Source organism: Nymphalis io, chromosome 1 (assembly GCF_905147045.1).
Source record: "Nymphalis io chromosome 1, ilAglIoxx1.1, whole genome shotgun sequence".
Classification (NCBI taxonomy): Eukaryota; Metazoa; Arthropoda; class Insecta; order Lepidoptera; family Nymphalidae; genus Nymphalis; species Nymphalis io.
The window spans coordinates 3,501,145-3,525,379 of record NC_065888.1 but is presented as its reverse complement, the minus strand read 5'-3'; the positions used below and the strand labels follow the sequence as shown (position 1 = coordinate 3,525,379).

At 30.1% G+C, this 24,235-nt stretch overlaps 3 protein-coding genes across 6 annotated transcripts in view; all 3 read left to right on the top strand.

The window, feature by feature from the left end:
• Window positions 1–3,377: 3,377 nt before the first annotated feature.
• On the top strand, window positions 3,378–10,135 carry LOC126781318 (ankyrin repeat domain-containing protein 12-like). The gene is made up of 7 exons (XM_050506253.1): window positions 3,378–3,423; window positions 4,237–4,375; window positions 4,728–6,069; window positions 8,207–8,311; window positions 8,587–8,764; window positions 9,178–9,316; window positions 9,412–10,135. The coding sequence occupies exons 1-7, from the start codon at window positions 3,378–3,380 to the stop codon at window positions 10,133–10,135; spliced, it is 2,673 nt and encodes an 890-aa protein (XP_050362210.1).
• A 757-nt stretch (window positions 10,136–10,892) lies between these two features.
• LOC126771593 (ras-related GTP-binding protein C) lies at window positions 10,893–13,782 on the top strand. The gene is made up of 8 exons (XM_050491569.1): window positions 10,893–11,073; window positions 11,179–11,312; window positions 11,403–11,631; window positions 11,742–11,837; window positions 11,950–12,168; window positions 12,398–12,540; window positions 13,026–13,174; window positions 13,457–13,782. The coding sequence occupies exons 1-8, from the start codon at window positions 11,071–11,073 to the stop codon at window positions 13,627–13,629; spliced, it is 1,146 nt and encodes a 381-aa protein (XP_050347526.1). The 5' UTR covers window positions 10,893–11,070; the 3' UTR covers window positions 13,630–13,782.
• Window positions 13,783–15,379: 1,597 nt separating this feature from the next.
• The window catches only part of LOC126768250 (phosphatidate phosphatase LPIN3), a 28,368-nt gene continuing 19,512 nt past the window's right edge, over window positions 15,380–24,235 (top strand). For 2 of the 4 annotated variants that reach the window (XR_007669227.1, XM_050486263.1), the window contains exon 1: window positions 21,197–21,384. The gene's annotated coding sequence lies outside the window, so the exon portion shown is untranslated. Of the gene's footprint in view, window positions 15,536–21,196; window positions 21,385–24,235 lie in introns of those variants that run through there. The other 2 variants (XM_050486271.1, XM_050486281.1) reach the window with 2 other exon arrangements.

Below are 24,235 nucleotides of genomic sequence, written 5' to 3'. Positions count from 1 at the left end.
CTTAACTTAAAAATCGAAATCACCCTCAAAAATAAATTTTATAAAGCAACTAGCGCTAAGCATTATCGCGTTTGTATTGTAATATGTAAATGAAATAGCTCTACTACAGTTCTTTGCCAACTGTCAGAATAACGTTGTAGATGTGGGACTATGTCGATAATTATTGGAGTCGGAGTTTGGGGCTTATGCCAGACAAGCAATCGCAATAATTCATTCTGCAGCAGCGTCTTGTTGCCCTCTACACCTTTGCTTTGCTATTTAAGATTTAATTAATGAGTTTGTAGATGCTCTTTGTTTTTTTTGTTGATTTACTGAACTAAGCAGTGCTCGCAAACGGCATTTCAAAGATACGATTTAGCAAATTATTTTTAAAGAATCGATAAGTTGTCGTTGTTTTAGGATGACAATAAGTGATTTGTTCATAGTCCTAGATGTGTCTATTCGGAAATGGCCGACATTTTACTTAGTGATTTTGAGCTGTACAGACTTACAAGAATCTTAATATTTTAAAACGACCCCCCCTCCCCCTATCGAATGCGTCTAACATTTATTATTTCCATTGGAATTTAATAGACGTAGATTTTTTACTATAGGAGAAAATAATGATAACCCACCATTTTTTTAAACATACTGACAGATTATTTTTCTGTAGTTTGATACAATGTTAATAATCTTGTTAGTAATTTCATATGCTTAATTGGTTATTATAATATTCATTTCGTACTCTGCGGTGAAGGGAAACATTGTGAGGAAACTTGCATGTGGCAGATGAAAACATGCCACTCGAAAATGAGAATCTTACTTTTTACTATTATTTAATTAAATTTGTTATTAAAAAAAGTTTAATTAAAATAAAAAAGGAGTCATTAACATATAAATGGAAATCGCATGTATCGACTTCCTTTCAGTACCTAATGCGATTATATTTCGATTTTAGCAACAATAATTAAAAACCGATTTTTGAAAAGTGTCAAATGATCAGTTTGACGTTGTACGTTATTTTGGATTGTGTAGTATTTTTATTATTAAGTATTTTATTTACTAATAGATTTATAGCAAACGTTTGATATGCGACCAAAAGAGAAGTAAGTTTCATAATAATAAAACACTTTTTATCATAAATTTATTAAAAATATTGTTAAAATATACTGTCTTTATTTAATTTAGATCAAACTGCCGATGTTGTAAGGATTGTTCAGATTTCAAACCAATTATTGAACTTAAAAATGTAGGTCTTGTTATATACCGCTATTCTTCTCCCGTAAAAAAGGTTAGTATTTATCTGAATTTTAAAACGTTTTAATATTACAAGGAAATTTCACAGGTACTTTTAATAAAAAATATATGTAGGTGATCACGAGACGACTATTTTAATTTCCATCGAAATAAAACCACCGAACTACGTGAATATCCTTATGTTATTATAATTGAATGGAACAGACTTGATAAACTTGAGCAATTATATTTCTCTTGACATCAATTGAACGAAAATTAATAAAAGCCCCAATGGTACCAATGGGTTCTAAAGGGCTTAAATTAATAAAGGGTTTTGTAGCCAACTTAGGCAATTAGACGTGGTTTATATTTATTTATAAATAATATATTATATATACTTGTACGTGTTTGATAAATTCCTGTATATAAACAGTCTATTCCAATCAAAGAAGGACTAAAGATGAAGAAACCATCTATATTTCATGCGATTTACTAATAGCTCTGCTGTATTATGAGCTACACACGTTGTTGATTAATATATTTTTACTTATAATACAGAACTATTCCATTAAACTACTTATTTTTTATATTCACTTTAATTTCCCTTCTAAAGTTCCAAACGCAACTTTGTCGACATTCAAAACGAATCCATAATGAATATCATAGATTATTCAAAATCTCGGCCAATGATATCGCGTCATCACTCCTCTTGTTGATGAAATACACGGGATAACGAGACGAAAGGTATCGCTCTCCTGCTGCGAACCTTGTGCGCCTATAGGCGCACCACACTCTACAGAGTTTGCGGCATTTCATGGCAGCGTTGGTCTATTTCTGCGAGAGTGTAATGTCGCAGAAAGAAAGTTATAAATTAACTACCATAATTGAAATTTCATTAATAAATACCTACTATATATTGTTAAAAACAATTATTTTACCTAACGATACTTAATTATAATCAATTATTTAATTTACTTCTGTAACATAAAAAGTGCGGACTCAAAGTCCTTGTAGTAATACGATGTTCGTTATTAGAAAAAGAATCACATATCATACATGCCGCTACACATGATGTCATCGTTCGAAACAGCGATAGTTCTAATAAGAAATATTTAATTTGAAACAAGAAGCAGCATCCAGTGATGGCATGACTTATTCACTACATGGTCCTCTCGAACAAAGTGAAGTTATTAGGTGACATGGTGACAACGCTCTAAAATTATTATTTGTAGAAACGACCGTGGATAATCTAAATGAGCGAGAGAGAAAGGTGTAAGAGCGAGATAGCCGATAAGAATATTATTTTTTGTATTATTGGTTAATTTTTATCGCTATTTCTGTATACACGCTTTATTTTTCAATAATGCATTTTACACGATTTCACTCAATTCCACTACAAACTACGAAGAAAAAGTTTTTATTATTCTGCTACTTTCCTCCTAAATGCTGTAATGAGCCTTCTTCACTGTCCAACCTTGGAAAAAAAACAGCAAATCCAACTTAAAAAAATAGCAGAAAACACTAAAACGGTAACCACTTAAAAATGTTTCTTAAAATAATCGAATTATTTAGTAAATGCAATTTTTTACTGTTTGATTTAACATTTTTTTTTATAGAATAGGAAGGTGGACGAGCATATGGGCCACCTGATGCTAGGTGGTCACCAACGCCCTTAGATGGCATTGTAAGAAATGTCAACCATCGCTTACATAGCCAATGCGCCATCAACCTTGGGAACTAAGATTTTATGTCCCTAGTGCCTGTTATTACACTGGCTCATTCACCCTTCAAACCGGAACACAACAATATCAAGTACTGCTGTTTTGCAGTAAAATATCTGATGAGTGGGTGGTACCTACCCAGACGAGCTTGCACTAAGCCCTACCACCAGTAAATTATTTATAGCTAAATATTTAAGACATTATTAAGGAAAAACAAAAACTAGAATTATTTATTATTATTTCAAATATTCATACAAAAAAATCAAATCATTATTAAAATATCTTTTTCCCATAAAATATACAAAATTTCACCAAACACTTTGTTCGTCAGCGAAATCAAACAAGAAATGATTGAGAGAACCCGGTTTTACTTTTCAAACAGAAACAACGCCTACCTAAGCTGTTTTTTTTTACTATTTGCCAATGGCACTGCGTAAATATATGGGGAATCCCCAGAGCGCGCAGTTCCATAATCTGAGGAAATTTGGTATTTGAAGTAAACGCGTGATACAAGCAAAAAACTTCTGTGTTGCGTTAAGTTAATGATTATTTTGGTTTATCATATTGTCTATCACTTATTGCGTTTTAAACTTAGATTTAATTCTGATACATGAAATCCCTAAAAACAGTAGAAATTTGTACTAAAACAGAAAACAGGGATGTTTTATTGAAAACAGTAAATTTACTGTTAAAACAGTGAGATTGGCAGCACAGCTTCTTCAATATAGAATTTTCGATCCATCATTTTAATTTTAACATATTGTTTTAGGCTGATGGAAAATCAGATTATATGGATATGCCTACTGGCGATGTGTATATCGTTCATAATACTTCAAACATTGATATCGCTACAAATAAATATTTTTCTGAATTTGGTAATTTGAAACGCTATGGGCATTTTTTGTTTTTTATACATACGTATTTTTTTTATATATTTTATTAACACAAGTGCAATTTGCAGGACAATATATAAAATGTTCACGTTGCAAGTACTTATTTGAACAAGCAGAGAAATTAATGAAAAAGGTATCTCATATTGATAAATTTGGAATAATTGGTCTTTGTGACTACTGTAAAGATCAAATACCTTGTGAACATTGTTATGAAGTTCTTAAAAAGTTTATTGCAAGTAAAAATAAGGAAACAAAAAAAATAAATGATTTTATTCAGTGGTTAAATAATGTTAAATATTGTCTCAAAAGTAATAAACTACAATCACGTTCTCTTTCGAATTTACATTTAAACAAGCAACGTCATTTTATTACTTTGGATCCTAAAATAATCCATGAGCTTCGGAAAGGTCACTTCCTAGACTTAGAAACATCACGTAATGCAGCACAAACAGAAAGTCAGCAACATGATATATCAATTACCGGTAGTTTAAACGCTACACCCATTGGTGGTGAAAAAACTGAAAACGATAATGAAAAATCGAAAAGGTATTTCTTTGATAAAAATAGTAATCTGAGGATACAGCATTCAGATATAGGCTATAATTTACAAAATAGAAAAGAGTTGAAATTTCCTTCGAAATACACGCATATTTCTCAAGATGCTATTAATGTCAACGTACATGATTTTGACTTAAAAAATTTACTACGCAAAAAATATATCAATTATCTCCCATTTAATAATTTAGATAATAGATTTTCTGACGACTCTCCGTTTAAATGTGACTATCTTCGAAAATCAAATTTATCTCAGTCCCAAATAGAGTTAACCAAAAATTTAGAGATAAAAAGAACGAATGTAAGCTCAATAGATTTAAATTCGCAGGAAGCATTTGTAAAGTTTTGTAGGCATAGCTCAAAGGTCTCTTCAAAAAGATTTCAGCTTTTTTTTTATTAAACCGGATAATAAACAACTCCAGACTCCTAATAAATATAAAAGTTCATCAGAATTAATTAAGGAAACTAAAGATATGATCCGTGAAAGATCAGAAAAAGAAAAAACAAAACAATTACCAAACATCAAATTTAATGAGAAGGAAAAAAAGCTTTTGAAAGTAGATGACAGTAAACATAAGAAAAAGGACAAAACGCTTGAAAAAACAAAAGAAAAAATGTCTCTTGGCAACGAGCAGAAGTTACTTGATATTGAAACACAAAAAATAACGACAGACGAACCTGAATCTGATAAAAAAATTAAAGAGAATATAAAAAAAGAGAAGGACAAGCAAATTAAATCAGAAAAGAAAAAAAAAATTGATAATAAAGATCTAATAAATGCCGACAAAGGTTTAACTAAACTAAAAAAAGAAAGTGATAAACGAGAAAAAGTCGAAAAAACAGTAATTGAAAAGGAACTAAAAAATAAAGTCAACGAACAAAATAATAAGACAAAGAAAGAACCACCTGTCGCTGTGAATAAAAAAGAAGAATTAAAGGATGAAGAAAATAAACCAAAACAAGATACAAATAAAGGGTCTAGCACGAAAGATAACATAGAAGAATATAAAAAACTATTAGCTGAGCAAAAGAAACAAAAAGAAGAAGAAAAATTGAAAATAAAAGAAGAAGAAAAAATAAAAAAAAAGGAAGAAGAAGAGAAAATGAAAAAAAGAGAAGAGGAAAGGCAAAAAAAAGGACCCGTGAACAAGCTTCAGATTGATAAGGAGCCTAAGTCAGAAATAAAATTTGAGCTTAAAACAAAAACTGAAATAAAGAAAAAAGAAACGAGCGAATTAAAAGCAAATCAGCCAAAGGTCAGAAATCCGTCGTCTGACGACCTAATTTTACAATTAGTAAAATTAAAACAATCCCAAAATAAACAAAAACCAAGAGTACAACCGAAGCGATTATCAGAAATTAAAATTGATCCTACCGTAATCAAAGCTCACAAGGGTCATCAGGAACAAAAACAATCCAATTGCTTAATTTGTAATGACTCTGAATTAGAACTTGATATTGAAAATATTGAAAAGAGTAAATATCAAGGCAAGGAAGTGACTGACATTATTATAGGACAACAAATATTTAAATGTAAACCACATTTAGAAGAACATATGAATAAAACTTCAGTAGGTCCTATACTTTTTACATCAACGTTTCATGACGATGTCGACCGAAGTCATGATGTTATTTCCGACAGTGCTGCAGGAGATATGGAAAGAAAACCTTTTTCCGCTAAAATCGTAAGTTTTTTTAGATCTCAATTAGCTATGAAGACAAATCATATTAATAATTGCATTTATAGTTTTATACGTAATTATAAATTTATTATTCAGCTTCCGAAACTGATCTATTATTGATATAGATATAATATATAGTAAGGAATCTCATCCATTTTATTTTAATATTTTTTAATTGGAAATCTAAAATAATTCCGAAATAGTGAATTTTGCTTAATGTTCTTACCCATTTGTTTTATGAATTGAAGTGAAAATAACACAGCTATGAAAGTGAGCGCTATAGGTAGTAACTTTTTTTTTATATATTTGGAACTTAATTCATCTTAAGTTTAATTGTCCACCTTAAATTCATAAGCGTTGTAATAAATGATAAGTACAAAGTTGTTAATTTTCAATAAAGACTATTTTAAGTATTATTTAAGAAAGTTAAGTATTATTATTAATAGGTGCTCTAGAATAGGTTAGATAGTTCCTTACATATGAAATTAGCGTTTTGTCATATTGACCACTTTGATCTGAAATATCTCCTCTTTGGTTAAGAATTCTAAATTCAAATTTATAAATTCATTTAGTTGGTACATTTGAGTTTTGAAAACAGTCATTTATTTGTTTTTTCCTCATTATTTTTTTCTTTGGCGTCGGTTATTATCGCACAATGGAAAACATGAAATATCGGTATATTTACGAATACGAGTTCTACCGTGGCACCAGTGCTGCAGAAACAGCTCGTAGGATTAATGATGTGTACGGCGCTGGTGTCGCAAAAGAAAGCACGGTACGTTTTTGGTTTCAACGTTTTCGTTCAGGAAATTTTGACCTTCAGAACCAACCGCGTAGACGGCTGGAGACCAAAGTGGCAAATGAAGAATTAAAGGCTATTGTGGAAGCGGATCCATCACAAAGCACTTCAGAGATAGCTGCAGGCTTCGGAGTAAGTGATAAAACTGTATTAATCCACTTGAAGCAAATCGGGAAAGTAAAAAAACTTGAACAATTGGTACCTCATGAATTGAGTGAATTGAACTTGCAAACACGCGTCGACTGCTGTGTTACTTTGCTCAACCGACACAATAATGAAGGGATTTTAAATCGAATCATTACTTGTGATGAAAAATGGATACTGTACAATAATCGGAAATTCTCGTCGCAATGGCTGAACCCTGGAGACCCAGACAAAACCTGCCCTAAACGAAAATTGACTCAGAAAAAGTTACTTGTGAGTGTTTGGTGGACTAGCGCCGGTGTCGTTCACTACAGCTTTCTAAAATCTGGCCAAACGATTATGGCAGATATTTATTGTCAGCAACTGCAAACCATGAAGGAAGAACTAGCTGCTAAATAACCGAGATTGGTCAATCGCTCTAGGCCACTGCTGCTTCAACGCAAGACGACACACTGCACAACAAACAACCACTAAGTTAGATGAGCAACAATTGGAATGTCTGCGACATCCACCGTACTCCCCGGACTTTGCTTCAACAGATTACCATTTTTTTCGGAATTTAGACAACTTCTTACAAGGAGAAAAATTCAACTCCGATGCGGCAGTCCAAACCGCCTTCAAAGAGTTCATTGATTCTCGCCCCCATGGTTTTTTTTAATAAAGGAATCAATGAACTATCTATGAGATGGCAAAAGTGCATAGATAACAATGGTGCATGCTTTGATTAATTAAATATATTTTCCAAAAAAAAAATTTACTTTATATTCCTTCCGTACAAAACGCCAATTTCATATGTAAGGACCTAATATTTTAATAACCTTAATATCAAAGCAATGAGTAGTAAAGCGTAATTTATCGTACAGAAATAATAAAACCTTAAAGCACGCTATTTTTTCATATGTTTTTATCACCTTTTTACAAACTACTTAACTGACATCGAAAAAACTGAAAAATATTTTATTTGACATTTAAATATATTTAAGTCATCGTTTTTACTTGAACTGATTTTTGATTATTTATTTCGTAGCCAATATTGTATATTTATAAATTGCTTTTAAAAATATGTCAAAGTCTAAAAAAACAGAGGTATTTTATTTTTTAATATAAAAATTGTATAATAATTTAACTATATTTTATTTTTTTAAGGTATCTTTATAAAAAACGAAAGTCACTGGTGACTATTATTTCAATTTCCAGGTTGATCAAGAAGTTCCAAAAGGTATCATACGGTATGCCTTATCGGACCGCACATTTATTGATAAGGGCTGGACTATGTTACCCACTGAAAAAGTCGTGCGAAAAGTAACACATTTTTATATATATATTCTTATTTGATATATATAACTATTATAAAATATATAATACTCGTTGGTTAGATTTCAAGGGTTTCGATCCCGAGGTCGTGAGTCTGTGGGTTAAAATCCTGGGTAAATAATGAATATATGAATAAAGTTATTGGATGGATTTTTCACCGTGATAGAAAACCGTCGGTTAGACGTCATCATGAAAAATATGTAAAAAAAATAATAAAGTTCAGGTTCTTAATTCATAATATTTTAAAATTTACTCCCACACAGATGAATGTATATCGTATGCGACCAGCTCATCCTGAATTTGATTGGTTTGAACATAATAAGAACAAAAAGTTAATGCACTACGATACAGGTGAAAAATTAGCTGAATTTGATGATGATGGTCGTGGCAGATGGTTTTATAGAAATGGAAAGCTGGCATTAGATTATTACGACGCAAAAGGTAAATCGACTAAGCAAGACATGAAATACAATTTTCGACTGGAGAAAATACGTAATCTACCAGTAGAGTTATTTTGTAAGAACAAACTCGAAACTCACCGTAAAACACGATCCTGATTATACTCGTATGTCCGACGGTGATACGCGATATTTTACTGTAATAAATAATTATAACATTTAAAAGATACAGGCATCACAATAGCGTAACACCGTAAGTAAATATGAGTTCTTACAGAATAGAACTACAGTAGCATTTGTATCTTTTAAATTTTACGTCGCATTAAGTCCAGACACTAGTTCTACATCGCTGTTGTCTGGCAATTTTTTAACTACTACTAATTAAATAAATGATAAAAAATATTTTATGTTCAATCTAATTTGGAGGTTCTTGTAATTTTATTGTTGATTTTTTAGAAATAAATGCACAGCAAAGATTTGTCATCTACAGCAGCGGTGAACCTGACGAACGAGGCCACTCCCGACCATTAGTTATACTTGCAACATTTGATTATCTGGGAAATGGTATTGTTTTTGATCACGCTGGTAAAATAAGGTACGAGTTAAAAAAAAAGAATTGTTAATTGAAGATATGATGCATACTTCAACAAATGCTTTAAAGCAAATTAAAACAATTTATTCATTTTTAAGGCTAAAATATAATCAAACCGAAGGAGTTATCTTAGATCGAAACATTGGTCCTGTGTCCCATTGGAAATGGCACACGTTAAATGATCCACCAGTGTTACAACAAGTTATGATAGATACTCAAATGGCACATAAAGATCCCGAAATAATCAAGCTCGGGGGACCCGGAGACGATAAACCACGGCCTGATAATGAAGAGATGCTCGCAATTGAATTCGATAACTTTATAAAAGAGAAGAGTAAAAAGCTATCTCAAAAGTTCAAGCCATTTCAAATTAAAATGAAAGCTTTAAAAATAAATGAACATTTTTCTTTGAGAGTACTTGATCAGGCTACTGTTTATTTAATATTTAGAGACGGCTCTATTAATCTAAAAATAAATATCGGAATGATTTTAGACCATAAAGAAATCGTCGACACTGATACCGCTGAAGTAGGAGAAGTTTCAAATAGTTTAGAAAGATTTCCAGCGCGGACAGATAGCTTAGCTGGTTTACAAAAAAGCGTGGCATATGCGCAACGAGTCGAGCGAGCTCGAGTAGAACGCGAACGTCGACTCCGACCTACAATGTCGTATACGGATAAAGTAAACACCATGGTTTCTCGGCCTCTACGCACTCCACTAGATAGAGTGCCTTCTAGTTCTACTGTAACAACTTCGGCGTACAGTTGTAGATGTAGGAAATCCTCGTCTTGTCATTTGTACTATGACACACGCCTCAGTTAATTATTAAAATCAATAAACTATATTATAAATATTGGTTTTATGAAAATACATACCCTTGCTTTTTTTTAATATCAGTTTCACCATATACAATCTATTAGTAAGGTGCTAACTTACAAAAGTTTCAACATAATTGGCTGGTATCGATTATTACTCTAATATTATACTCAGGGGAAATTCATTATCTTTAAACGATATTGTTAGTTTTAGAAATTTGTAACAGGAGATAGTGATAAATTTCGTTGAAGCTTAAATTAAGCTGAAGTAAAATAAAATAGTTTATCGTTGTACAATAATACTATATTTTAGGAATAAAATGTAATTACGGCTTATTTTTCTCGGTTAGGTAAGTATCGATATTGGTGACCAATACAATAAATACAGTTAAACAATTCAATCGAAACTAACGATGTATGCAAAAAAATACAGCCTTTTCATAATATATTCAATTAGTTGTTTCGTATTAGTTTAACTTGTATTTCTGTGCCATGAAGTTAATTTAATTAATAAATAAAATAATCGGTACTATATTTTTTTTCAATTGCAATCTCTTTACTCAGGTTAGAAGTTTAGGACAGCTTAAGTGCTTAAAAATTAAATTATTTTATTTTTACTCTCCATATTTAAAAATATTTTCTACTTTTAATTCGGCTAGCTATAAAAGCATGTTTTTTAGTTTTTTAAGCTATTATATTATATATTAATATAAGTTTTTGTAGTATTACTCCAGAAATGTCAAATTAAATTAACTTCAAACTGACAGCTTGCTTTAGCTGTCACCTTGAGACTGAGTAAAATGTTTCGTTTTAAACTTATTTTCATACGTAATTGTGAGACCATTTTATGTCTTTAATTGTTCTTATTCCTAGAACGCAATGTAAAGTTGATATGAACATTTTGTTAAAACTAAATATTTTAAAGAAAATATATCAACTAATATGGTATGTATTTAAGTATAGGTGTAACAAATACAATAAATACATTGATACCTACCATAGGTATTTTATTATTACAATGAATCACAAACTTATCACTTATTTCCGTAGAGTTATCAGGACGAATACGTGGGTTCGTTTCCCAAGGATTTCAGTTATGGTCCCTTTGAACAAAATGGTGAGAGTGATAATGCATCTCTACAGGAAGATCACAAACCTCGAATTCTACTTATGGGCCTTCGCAGGTAGAACGTTTGATTTTGTTCAAATAATTACGCTTGACTGCTTTATTGTTTGAGTATTAAAAGTACAATAATTGCATTCAATGTTCACAGGTCAGGAAAATCGTCTATTCAAAAAGTTGTATTTCACAAAATGTCACCAAATGAAACTTTGTTTTTGGAATCTACCAACAAAATAGTTAAAGATGATATTAACAACAGCAGTTTTGTGCAGTTTCAAATATGGGACTTTCCTGGTCAAATTGATTTTTTTGATCCAACGTTTGATTCTGATACCATTTTTGGAGGATGCGGTGCTTTAGTGTTTGTTATAGATGCCCAAGTAAGATAATAATTTTCTACTAATCATTTAACTATGAACCTTGGGTTATGATATATGTTACTCTGTTTTTATTATAATAAAAAAAAATTATAATAAATATAATGTTACAGGATGATTATCAAGATGCATTGGATAAGCTACAGCTCACAGTTACAAAGGCATATAGAGTTAATAGTAATATAAAATTTGAGGTGTTTATTCATAAAGTAAGTTATTGTTAACATTGAATTTTAGAATTCTTGAATAATTATACATTCTATCCATAATCTTTAATCATTTTAAGTAACCCTGTATTTAACAAAAATATTTTATATACAGGTAGACGGCCTTAATGATGATTACAAAATGGAATCCCAAAGAGATATCCACCACCGTGCAACAGAAGACTTGGCAGAGGCTGGTTTGGAGCATGTTCACCTATCATTTCACCTAACTTCTATCTATGATCATTCTATTTTCGAAGCCTTCAGTAAAGTTGTCCAAAAGCTGATACCACAATTGCCTACGCTAGAAAATCTTCTAAATATACTCATATCAGTAAGTTCTAAACAAATAAGTAATGGCCTAGTAAAAATAAATTGCCATCATCATTATTGAATATTAATTTTAAATTAAACAATTTTGTTTATTACATAAAGTCTTCGATCATTCATTTTTATAAGTTTATAATATTTTCTTACAAATTTATAAAAAAAAGTGGTTATTATCAACATTTTGTATATATTAATAATGTGCAGTGAGATGATAATAAAATTTTATTTTACAGAATTCTGGTATTGAAAAAGCATTCCTCTTTGATGTAGTATCCAAGATCTATATAGCAACTGACAGCTCTCCAGTAGATATGCAAAGTTACGAATTGTGCTGTGATATGATTGATGTTGTTATTGATATATCATGTATATATGGGTAAGTATTTTAATTTAATTGAAAATATGTAGGCAGACCTGATTATTAGTGGCACTACTGCCCATATGGCATTGGCACTAAGAAATATTCAGTAACAGCCTGCGAATATTCACACCAAAGAGGCCTTAGCCCAGCAGTGGGATATCCCACTGCTGGGGTATCCCACTGCTTCAAGTCTTCTTTTTTTTTTTAAGAGAAATTGTGGAGCCTATTTTCCATGCTGCTAATATTAACGATTCATAAATGCTTCTTTGGGATCTGAGATATTAAGTCCTTTTTTTACCTGTGGTTACACTGGCTCACTCACACTTCAAACTGGATCTCTACTAAGTATAATTGTTTGGCAGAAAAATGGGTGGTCCCTACCTAGACAGACTTGCACAGAGGCATACCATCAATTATCTTACTTTAAAAACACCTTAACAGCTTAATATTAATGGTTTAATTAGTTTCAATTGACAATATCTGTATTTATAATATTTTAGGATGGTAGATGAAACTGAAGTAAACACATTTAACAGTCAGAGTTCTAGCCTTATAAAGTTGAATAATGGAACTGTGCTGTATTTGAGAGAAGTTAATAAATTTCTTGCACTTGTATGTATTCTTCGTGAAGAAAACTTTCAAAAACAAGGTACATCATTTATTCCTTTATCAACATTTATCAATGAATATTATTATTAGCCTGACCGTCATAATTAGAACAGAAATCATCTTACTTAAGTTTGTACTTTTAGCAGCTGTTTACTTAAACACTGATTTCTCTCTTTCTTTCTATTGATTTGACATTCGAAATGAGGATAACATAGCCTAACTAATTACCCACTAAACAATATTTACTAATTTGCTTGTAAAACTTTATGAAAAAGTAAAATAATATTAAGAACAATAACAGATATTTCTTTCGTTATTACAGGTGTGATTGACTACAACTTTTTGTGCTTCCGGGATGCGATTACTCAGGTCTTTGAGTTGCGTAGTAAATCCCAAAACGCAGCGAAAAATCGATCGGATATTGAGCTCTTGGCCAATGGCGCAGGAGATTCAACTGAGACTACTACAGACAAACTGCAAGTCCAGATACCATAGCACAATATACATTATTCTTATTTTTATTGTATAAACTGTAGAAAAATTATCTTTGTAATATAATTTGTTTGTACTACAGCTTATTCCAGATATATCCATAGTACTAATTATTGTAAAGAATATTTAAATAAAAGAAACATTATTTTTATTGTACTTGTTGTTATTTTTATTTATATACTATATAGTATAAAGTGTATGTTATTTGTAGGCACTTATAAGCACAGAACACTTTTTTGCTTGCATATTTTCATCATAATATAGAGCAGGGCTGTCCAGACCAGATTCGATCGCGGGCCAATACAAATCACTGTGTTTCCACAGTTCGTGAATTTCCCCAATAGTGAGACTGAGTGACAGTAAACTGTTGTTATACAAATAAATATTTTATTTTTAATGTACCTAATGACTTACGGCACTGAATATGAGTCTTAAACCAGTTGTACAAAGAAATAAATACTGAAGTCTTTGTCAATTAAGTGAACTCCAAGTAAAATGGAATAAACTAATTAAAACACTTTAATTTGATTTATTTGAGATACTATAAAAATAAAATAATGTAATTTTACTAAAAAATTACATTGGAAAAATTTACATTTACCAATGGAAAATTTTGCGTAATTATGCCTTAGCCTTCCCTGCTTTGGACAGCCCTGATAAAGAGCAATATCAAAGAGTAAAACGTGGCATAACATACTAAATGACGTGGAAGATGTCCAGTAAAAAAAATGGGTATATACGTGTTTAAATAAAATATATATAATGACAAACATTACCAAAATCATTTTAATACGTTGATTTGTTTAATAACGGTAAAATGACATAGACTAAACAGCAGGATTGTAACTTTATTGAAATACATATAGTATATACCCATACAATGAACTAGTTTCCGCAGCGACTTCGTCCGACAGGTGTTAGTCCTTTGTCGTTTTCTGTATCCAGAATAATGTGTATACAAAATTTCATGATAATCGATTGAGTATTTTAGATGTAAAAGTGTAACAATCAAACTCACTTTCAATCACCGATGTTTCGCAATGATAATAATTACCGCAAAAAATACAAACATATTGTGAAGTAAAGACGATTATATAATTGTAATTGATACAAAATACGGAAACAAATACGTACGTTTTAATTGTAATCTGCTTTTTCTGTAGTCATAATACAAAACACACACCACCATTACACATACACCATTTACTAGTGGTAGGGCTTTGTGCAAGCTCGTAGCTGGGTAGGTACCACCCACTCATCAGATATTCTACCACAAAACCGCAGTACTTGGCATTGTTGTGTTCCGGTTTGAAGAGTAAGTGAGCCAGTGTAATTACAAGCACAAGGGACAAAACATCTTAGTTCCCAAAGTTGATGGCGCATTGGCAATGTAAGCAATAGTTAACATTTCTTACAATGCCAATGTCTATGGACGTTGGTAACCACTTATCATCAGGTGATCCGCCAACCTATTCAATAAAAAAAACCATATGCTCTAATTTCATTTACTTACATATTATTGACGCTAATATATAAAAATCTTCCCTACTATCTGTCCTTAAAATATATTTAAAAATATTGTGCTTTCGTGATGTAGTCTTCTTTTTACAAGTATTATATTGTGTACTGTACTTCTGTACTTTCAAACTAAACGATGCATTTATTGCCATCCTAAAAAACAAATAATCCATAACAAAAACGAAGCGATAGATGTCTTTGTCAATACCAAAGCCAAACAAAGTTCTCCGGCCCCTCGATACCTAATTGTCATTTGTCATAGATCGAATTCGACACGACTCTTTGTTATATTGTTATTTGAAATTACAATAAAAATAATCAATATAGTAAATCTATTAAATACACTGTATAAAATTTAGTGAAAACGAGTCGTCATCAATGGACACTTAAAGTAAGTACCAAATTAATCATATGATTTCTGCGAAAAATAGAACCTCAATGGATTTAATATTTATAGAAATAAATTAAATTAAGTAAAGGTATTAAGTCAATTGTATATTGTAATATGTATTATCGTTTTAAAAATAGCTCATATATATGCATCTCGATTTTTATTACTGATTACAAATAAAATAATTTAGTACAATAAACATGTACATAAAACTGAAAGATATAAACAAGATTCGTTTAACATAACAATGAACGATGATCATACTTATGGACATTATGTACATATAAAACAGATTCACATATTTTTTACTTGATACAACTTTTATTGGTGTAATGATCTTTTGTGAAAGGTGTTTGGACCAGATTAGCTTAACAATTTATATGATTTAGTTTTTGAATAGATTCTAGAATAGGGAAGATAATTAGTACTGTAAAGGAAGACTTTAAATTTACAATTTCTTTGGATAAATCGCAGCTGTTCTACCTACTATTTAACATTGATTAAGACATTGAGCAAAATTAACCATGTAGTATTAAATAATTGTATAAACAAATTAGCTAACAGTTGTTATAAATAACGGTTGTATTTTTAATATAATTAGTGATTTGTCATAAGTAAATCTAATATTGTATTTATTAAACTAATAAATAAATAAAATATATTCAAAATGTTGATGCATTATATAATATAATGTATGACATAAAAATCACTCTCACACATGTTTTCATTAGTTTGTGAAAAATCTCTCCCCCTTTCCCTCTCTGTCTCCTCCCCCTTTTTGAGGAGAAGGTTTAGAGCTTGTTTCACCACGTAGGCCCAGTGCAGTTTGGTGGAATACACATGTGGCAGAATTTCAGTGAAATTATACACATGCAGGTTTCCTCACTATGTTTTGCTTCACCATAAAGCACGAGATGAATTATAATCACAAATTAAGCACATATAAATTCAGTGGTGCTTGCCCGGGTTTGAACCCACGATCATCGGTTAAGATTTACGCGTTCTTACCACTGGGCCATCTCTGCCCATATTTATGTATGTAACAGTAACTGTTATTGTATTCAAATTCTTGCTTTAGAATCATCTTCACGGTAGAATCCACAATCTGAATTCCTTTAATTTTTCTAAAGTACATATAAGAAACAGCTTGAATAAAATAGATTTTATTTCTGAAGTTATAGTAAATTTTTTTTAATTTACAAATTTTATATCAGTTTACCAGTACATTCTATAAACATATTGTATCAAATGATATATACATATATGCTTCTAGCATAACTACTAATAAACTTAACCATATTTACCTAGTATTCATTAATGGTATTAAATATATGTGTGTGTACTGTTTTTTTGAGCGAAACTTGATAGTTTCATATTTTTTAGACATATCTAAATAATAAATGTTATACATATTTGAGATATTAATTGCAAGCAACTGCTGCATCTAATTTATTCTAATACATCTAAAACTTAAATATGTATTGTTATCTGTTATTTTACATAACTCTGAACTGGTATTTTATACATCTTATACATTGTGCTTAAGATATATTTATAAAAATGATAACTTTAACTTATATTTTTATATTTACTATAACATATAACTGAACAGATCATATCTGTATATTATATACCTATGCAGCTAAAGATTGATGTAAAGCATATTAAAAATCATAACTGCTGCGGAACAAATTGCATCAACAAAATACCATATTCTAAAAATGAAATTATTTATGACAAATATTACAGTATCTTGTATTTAAATGAGCCTTAGTATATGCAAATATGACATGGTGCTATAAGAGTTAATTTAACTACTAGTATAAATATTATACTCTAGTATTATCAAATCTTATTCGGTTTACTTTCACTTTTGAGTGTTTCATTCTGTTTCTAATGTAATTTGTTAATTAAATGATCGTATCTTTTAGATTTATTTTCTAGCGAAAGAATAGCTTTTATATTTGCTTAATTAATAATTACTATGTTATGTAATGGCTACTTCGATTTTTTTTTTTAATATTAAATATATATTTGTCACAAATCTGTTGGAAAATTTAAGAGAAATTGACTACATCGAGTTGTATGGAAACCAACACAAACCTTAATGTTGATCCATTTCTATTCATTACATTACATAAGAATCATACTGGAATATTATTTGTATATATACCTTATTTATACATCACAAACACTATTTTTCAACAATGATCACTGTACATACTGTTGAACGGAACATATTCTATACAACTGAGTTCAACAGTATTTTAGTCGAAAAATAAACTATGAATTAAATATATATGTTAGTATATTTTTAATGAATCAAAATATCTTCTTCAGCAAGACAACTACACCTAAAGAGTTTTTACAGTTTGATACAGTACAATAAATTTAAGTTTTTGTAATTTCATTATCCTTTTTTTTTCATTACGTCACTGGTCGAGGTTGATATGCATATGAAATTGAGCACTGCACAAGTTGAAAACATACAAAGCCCAATACGCGTTTTTTCATAGGTGGTATACAATATGCATACAATAGTTGTATGCGTATTGTAGTGTAGTGTATGTGTGTGAAGTGATTTTGAACTTAGCTTTCATCTAATTTATTAATTACAATAGCTCAATTGTTGAACATGTGATAAATTGAATGTTTATTTATGTCATTTCTATACATTTGGACTTTTAACAAACGATATCGACAATAGCTATGTGACTTTCTAGGCACGAGGGTGTCTTATCCATGTAATTTTTTTGTCAACCTACATATTTAGATTTTTATTTATGTTTGCTTAATAATTTGTCAGTTATCAATTTATAAGCCTAGTCTTACTATAAAGAATAACGTTATATTTATTTTATATTTATGCGTCGTCACTATTGATTTAGATAGATAATGATATTATGTATTAGATAACAATTTAATGCGGATGCACGTAGTTCAGTAAACATGTTTTTGTTTTCAATAAGCATTCGTAAAAAATAATCGCATAATAAGATTTTGCGCGTGTAAACTATATGTTATCGTAGTACAATTTTATGACTTAAAGTGAAACGGCATAAGGTTGAAAGTAGGTCAGCGTGAAACATTGGCCATCTAGAAATGGCCTTGTATGATTTTAATAATACGCAACAGGCTTGTAGTGTTTTAGACGCCAGGTCTTAGTAGTAAACAATACGTCATGACACACCCATTTTTAAACAAATAAGGTAGTAGCTAATAATGTAGGTACTCCAACGTTCAACTGAAATATTAGAATGATTATTAGGTTTTTTTTTATTATGACATAACTACTGGATTTATATACTTTTTACTAAATTGTGTTGTTAATTAAATGATCAGTGCTTATTTTAGATTTATGATTATTATTAGTTTGTCTAAATAGTTTTTAACAATTGGAATTGTAGTTTTTTAAATTAAATTTATAGACGTTGATTAAATTTTTGATTAAATATTTAAGATACCAATTTATACAATACTTTTTTTTGTTAGAATACTCTTTATCTTTAATATAAATTCCTATGTCCAAATTAATATTCCTAACCAAATTTTATACGTAATGTAAAATGTTTTGTTTGTGTGCGCGTAACCTTGTACTCTTGCTCGCGAAAATAACTGAACCATTTCGAGGACAAATACCGTCTAGTGTCACATCTTTGTTAAATTAGTAAAGCAACAGCCCGTAATTTTCCCCCAGCTGGGCTAAGGACCACTTCATTTTCTTCCACCACGCTACTCCAATGCGGATTGGATACACATGTTGATTTCTGTGTAACACGTGTATACTCACAATATTTTACTTAACCGTTGAGGACGAGTACAATATTTATAAACACAAATTAAGCACATAAAAATTCAGTGGTTATCCAGGCATGAACCCACGTTTTCGCTTAAAATTAAGGTTTTACCACTGGGCCATCATAGCTAATGGCGTTAACGTTACTATATAATTATGAAATGAAATAGTTCATATGTGAGTGACATGGGTCTCTTCAATTATCTTCCGATTTTATTAAATTTATTTTCTCATCTCGTTTGATTAAAATTAACGTCAATCATGAGTGTTCCCATTAGACTTATTGAAAGTTGTCTATTACCAGCTGCTCTTAAAAAAAATAGATTTTGCATTTATATCATTTGATAGATTTAAAACTTCATTTGCATGATGAAACTAACTATTTCATATTTTAACACTAAATTAACCTAATAATTTTATATTTTTTAATTTGAACATAAATATTTTTACTATATACTACTATTTTAATAATTAGCAATCAACTTTATCGATGGCCTCTTGCTGCAGTGGCAACGGTACCTGTTTACAGTGCCAACGCTTGTGGGTTAAATAAATTCGTCTCGGAACGGATATTTATATTAAGCCATGTACGGACGTTTCTTTCAGTCTGGATTGTGTCCTTGTGAGTTTTTTATTATTCTTAATCCGCTGCCCCCAATTTATTAAAATATAAAGAATCTTATACTATCATTGAATTATAAGAATAAATATTAACTCGAGCTGCGAAAACTTTCTAAATTGAATTTAATGGAAAGAAATTTCGGTAGTTAGAATCATACAACTCAATAATTATTAGCAAACCTTTGAATATTCTCTGAAAGAGCAAAATAAGGGAATACATTAATTTAATATTTTTGTATAATTATTCAACTAACAATTCTTATACAAAGAGTCTATTCTTTAACACTAAAGCATGACCATTGATAAGCTTTATGTGTATTGTTTATTATTGGGGATTATACTTGTAGAATCAATACTTTGATCATGTAGGGATATTTAGTATATACATATCTTATAAGATAAATTTTACTATGTCGACGTATTTGGAGAGAAAATTGTCGACAATGGGCCCGTTCGTGACAAACAGATAAAGTATATGAAACTGTATGCGTAAGTATCCATTATCAGCATATACAGCATATATAGATCTCAAATTAAATGTCTGCAGTAATATCCGCTACGGTACATAACTATGTAACTGGTAATAATTAGGTCACAGTAACCACTTTTAGGTTTGAAAAACAGTGGGAAAAATAGGACACTATCTCCAGTTTATTTTTAACACGAAATAAAGTATATGTGTATTTTAAATAAAAAATATTTTGTAATTTGGCTCATTGGTTTGGGTAATTTCAAAATAAACATTTTGAAGGTTGTGTAATAAAAATAGAAGAGAAAGGAGCTTTTTAATGCAGTATAGGTATATAAACATTATTTATAAAAATATTTGAAACTAATTAAACCTTAATAGAATTTTACGTTTGATAAGTGATTTACAACGTCATATACAGTAAAATATAATTAAAAATCATTTTATCGCAAAGTATGCCTTTGACATTTGGAGGCAAGTTTAAGTTAAACAGCAGAAGATACTTTCGCAATAAAATGGTGCGATATCACGCCACAACATGCGATCAACACGTTGCGTGGAGCGGCGTACCACCTCACTGGATTTCCTATAACACACAGTCGTTACATATAATTGTGTGTGTAAATTTTCAATGTAGGCGTTCATCGTAAGACGAACATAATTGTGTGTGTAAATTTTCAATGTAGGCGTTCATCGTAAGACGATGTCGACGTCATGAAGTAATCGTTTTGAAGCTATCGGTTACTGACGCACCCACCATTTTCATTCAGTACCTACCGAGTTACCGACTACCAGCAGTGTAAAAGTATACTTGGTACTGATAGCACGCGTTTGATTAATTTATTGATAGTCTCATCGTGTTTAATCGTATGAGAATTCGCACATTTTTATAAGTGACAAATACAATAAATATTTTATCAAGTGTCTAGTGACTTATTATATTTATAGGCTATTTTGATACAGGTATGTTACGTGAATAAAATTAATTAATTATCTTTAAAATTATATTATTTATGTACCTAATATTAATGTTAGCATAAATTTACATAATTGTTTTTTTTACAAGCTGTAAATATTTTTACATTGTTGCCAATTTAATTCTAAGCAAAGGTTTTTTATCTCATTATTGTAATTATAATTTTTGTATCATAATAATAGTGGATTATTTTTTTTAAATATATATAATAATAGTGGATTATTTATTTTAAATAAATTGTCTACGTTGTTTCATTTTAATTCCAACGTTAAAAGGATTTTCAAGTTATTCATGCTTCTTTAACTTCTTTTGGTCCTTTGGTCTCAATGAACTATTTTGGTTAATTTCGTGTTAGTTGAGTGTAATTAAATTAATACAGTTTAATAAAATATTAATTAATGAACTTAAAAACAAACACATTAATTATTTATTGTCTTTATCTTGTTATTTATCATTCGTCTACGTCAATACTTTCCGTATGTATAATATATAATAATAAGTAGATTTTATATATTTACATACATGTTTTAGGAAATACTTTTTTACATATGCTTAGACATTCATTTAACATAACGACTATCAAACGCATTCGTTTTTTTTTAAATTTAAACGTACAACTGTAATATTTCCATAATTTTGACCCAATTTAAAAGTGAATAAATTATCTCATTGCAAGCGTTTATTAAAATGTTTATTTAAAATTTAAACATAGTTGCTTGTTCTTTAAAATTATTACTCATATATTAGTATCAAGGCAAAATAATCCCTATTATTTTAGGGCTCTACAAAAGAGGTCAATGCCCATGTTATTGTGTGTGACGATTAAATTTCTCAGTGTTAAAAATATTCAATTATTTATATCCATTTTGGCACACACTTGTGGTAAATTTTCTTATATTTGAATACAATGTAGTTAATCTCTTTTTGGATTAGATTCACACAAAACATCATTACATTTTTAGTCTTTTAAAGTAACTAAATAACACTAGTTTGATATTATATGGAATTCAATGGTATATTTTTTTTTATTTCAAAAATATAATAGGAAGTTTTAAATGGAATTCCTATTTACCCCTCTAATACAGCTTGCCTTGTAAGGGAACAGGAGCCCAAGGGTCACAATCGCACCTGTTCCTCTACATCTCGTTACAATTTATATTTTATTTTATAATTTCGATCCTAAATAAGCAGGTGAAATAGGTTTTTATTCATTTTAAACGCCTGAGTTTGGTGTAAATTCAATCACTTGCATCCGTATATGAATGATTAATGAAATAATTTTACTTTATGTTACCTGGAAATAGTACGGTTTTAAGTTTCGCATAACAACTGTTAGTAACAAGTCGTAGTATTGGCTGCCGTCCAATAAAATGGGTTTACTTTAGAAAACTGACATGTTCCAAGGACAATACTGAACATTTAATTGGACATTTAACCGCTGTTTTTTATTTTATTTATTAACTTACACATTCTTGCGAATTTTCTGATGTAAAGTAGTGATTATAGTGAAAAGAAGGAGTTTAATAAAAACACTTTCAGGGAACTTTAGTTCCTGAAGTCTTTTAATATATTATTTTTATTTGAGATAGGAACTATAAAATAGTCACGACCGAAACATGTTTCACGGACTCGGTTTAATTTGTAGAAATAAAAAAAAATCACATTACTAACATTTACTATACATACTAACATTTATTTTAGTCATTATTTTTATTACTCTCGATGTCAGTATATTATGACAGTAAAATTCTTTATAATAACAGTTGTATTAGATAATTATGTGGTTGAGGGCAGTCTTCTTCGGTGGTTATCACGACCACCCACCGGGTAACCTGTTGACAAAGAATAACCAAATAATAATTAAGTACATTGCGCTCTTTAGTATGCACCACAAAGACAATTCAACGATATTTAATATAATATAAAAAAAATATTGAAAAAATACGATAGCGGTTTTAACGCTAAGTAAAGATATCTTCCAGAAGAATCTCCTTCCAAAATCTTAAGAAGAAAGAAAGTCAGTATAAAATAGATACTGTTACTACTATTACTACAACCAATGTTATGGCAATGTCTAGCGGTCCTATTAAAACTCTAGGGGTGGTATTCTAATACAAAGTCTCGACAAGTCATTTGGTGCCTGGAAAACAACCCACCAACAAAGGTGTTCCCAAGGAGAGTTGGAATCTTTTTTTGTCAGATATATATGAACGCCACGTATACATACAATAGTTATGTTTAAATTAGTGTGTTTTACTTTGTAAAAAAAAGTACAAATATAAATTTTTCTTTCTCTATTGCAATAACCAGAGTAAATATTTAATTATTCATTATAGTATGAACTGCTTCGACCCGTTAATTATTTAATTTATCTATACCGATAGTGGTGACATGCTTTGTTCTGAGTTCCCGGATATCGTGGCCTTATAATGTAACAATATATAATTACTGTCTGATGTTGTTATTGTTGTTGTCTGGCTATTGACCACGACAAAATATTTATCGTTCTCTTTTTAGGACGTATCGTCTGTCGTCATCGTTTCTCGTGTTTTATTTTTAACAAACAACATACTGGGTACATTGACTATTAAAGATAAGAAACTGTGCCGAATCAAAAGAACGATAATGTAATTCTTTTCATAGATATTCAATACACATTTCATAATATCCATAAAGATAATACGAATTACGTTTAGATTGTTAGACTGATTTGCTTGTGTTGTTTTTTTCTTATAAAGAATTCGAACTAAACAAATATGGGTATAAAAAACAAACTACGCGGTTTGCCGCGTGGTGAAAACATGCCTGTAAAATTAATTTGTATGTTCTATGATAGTT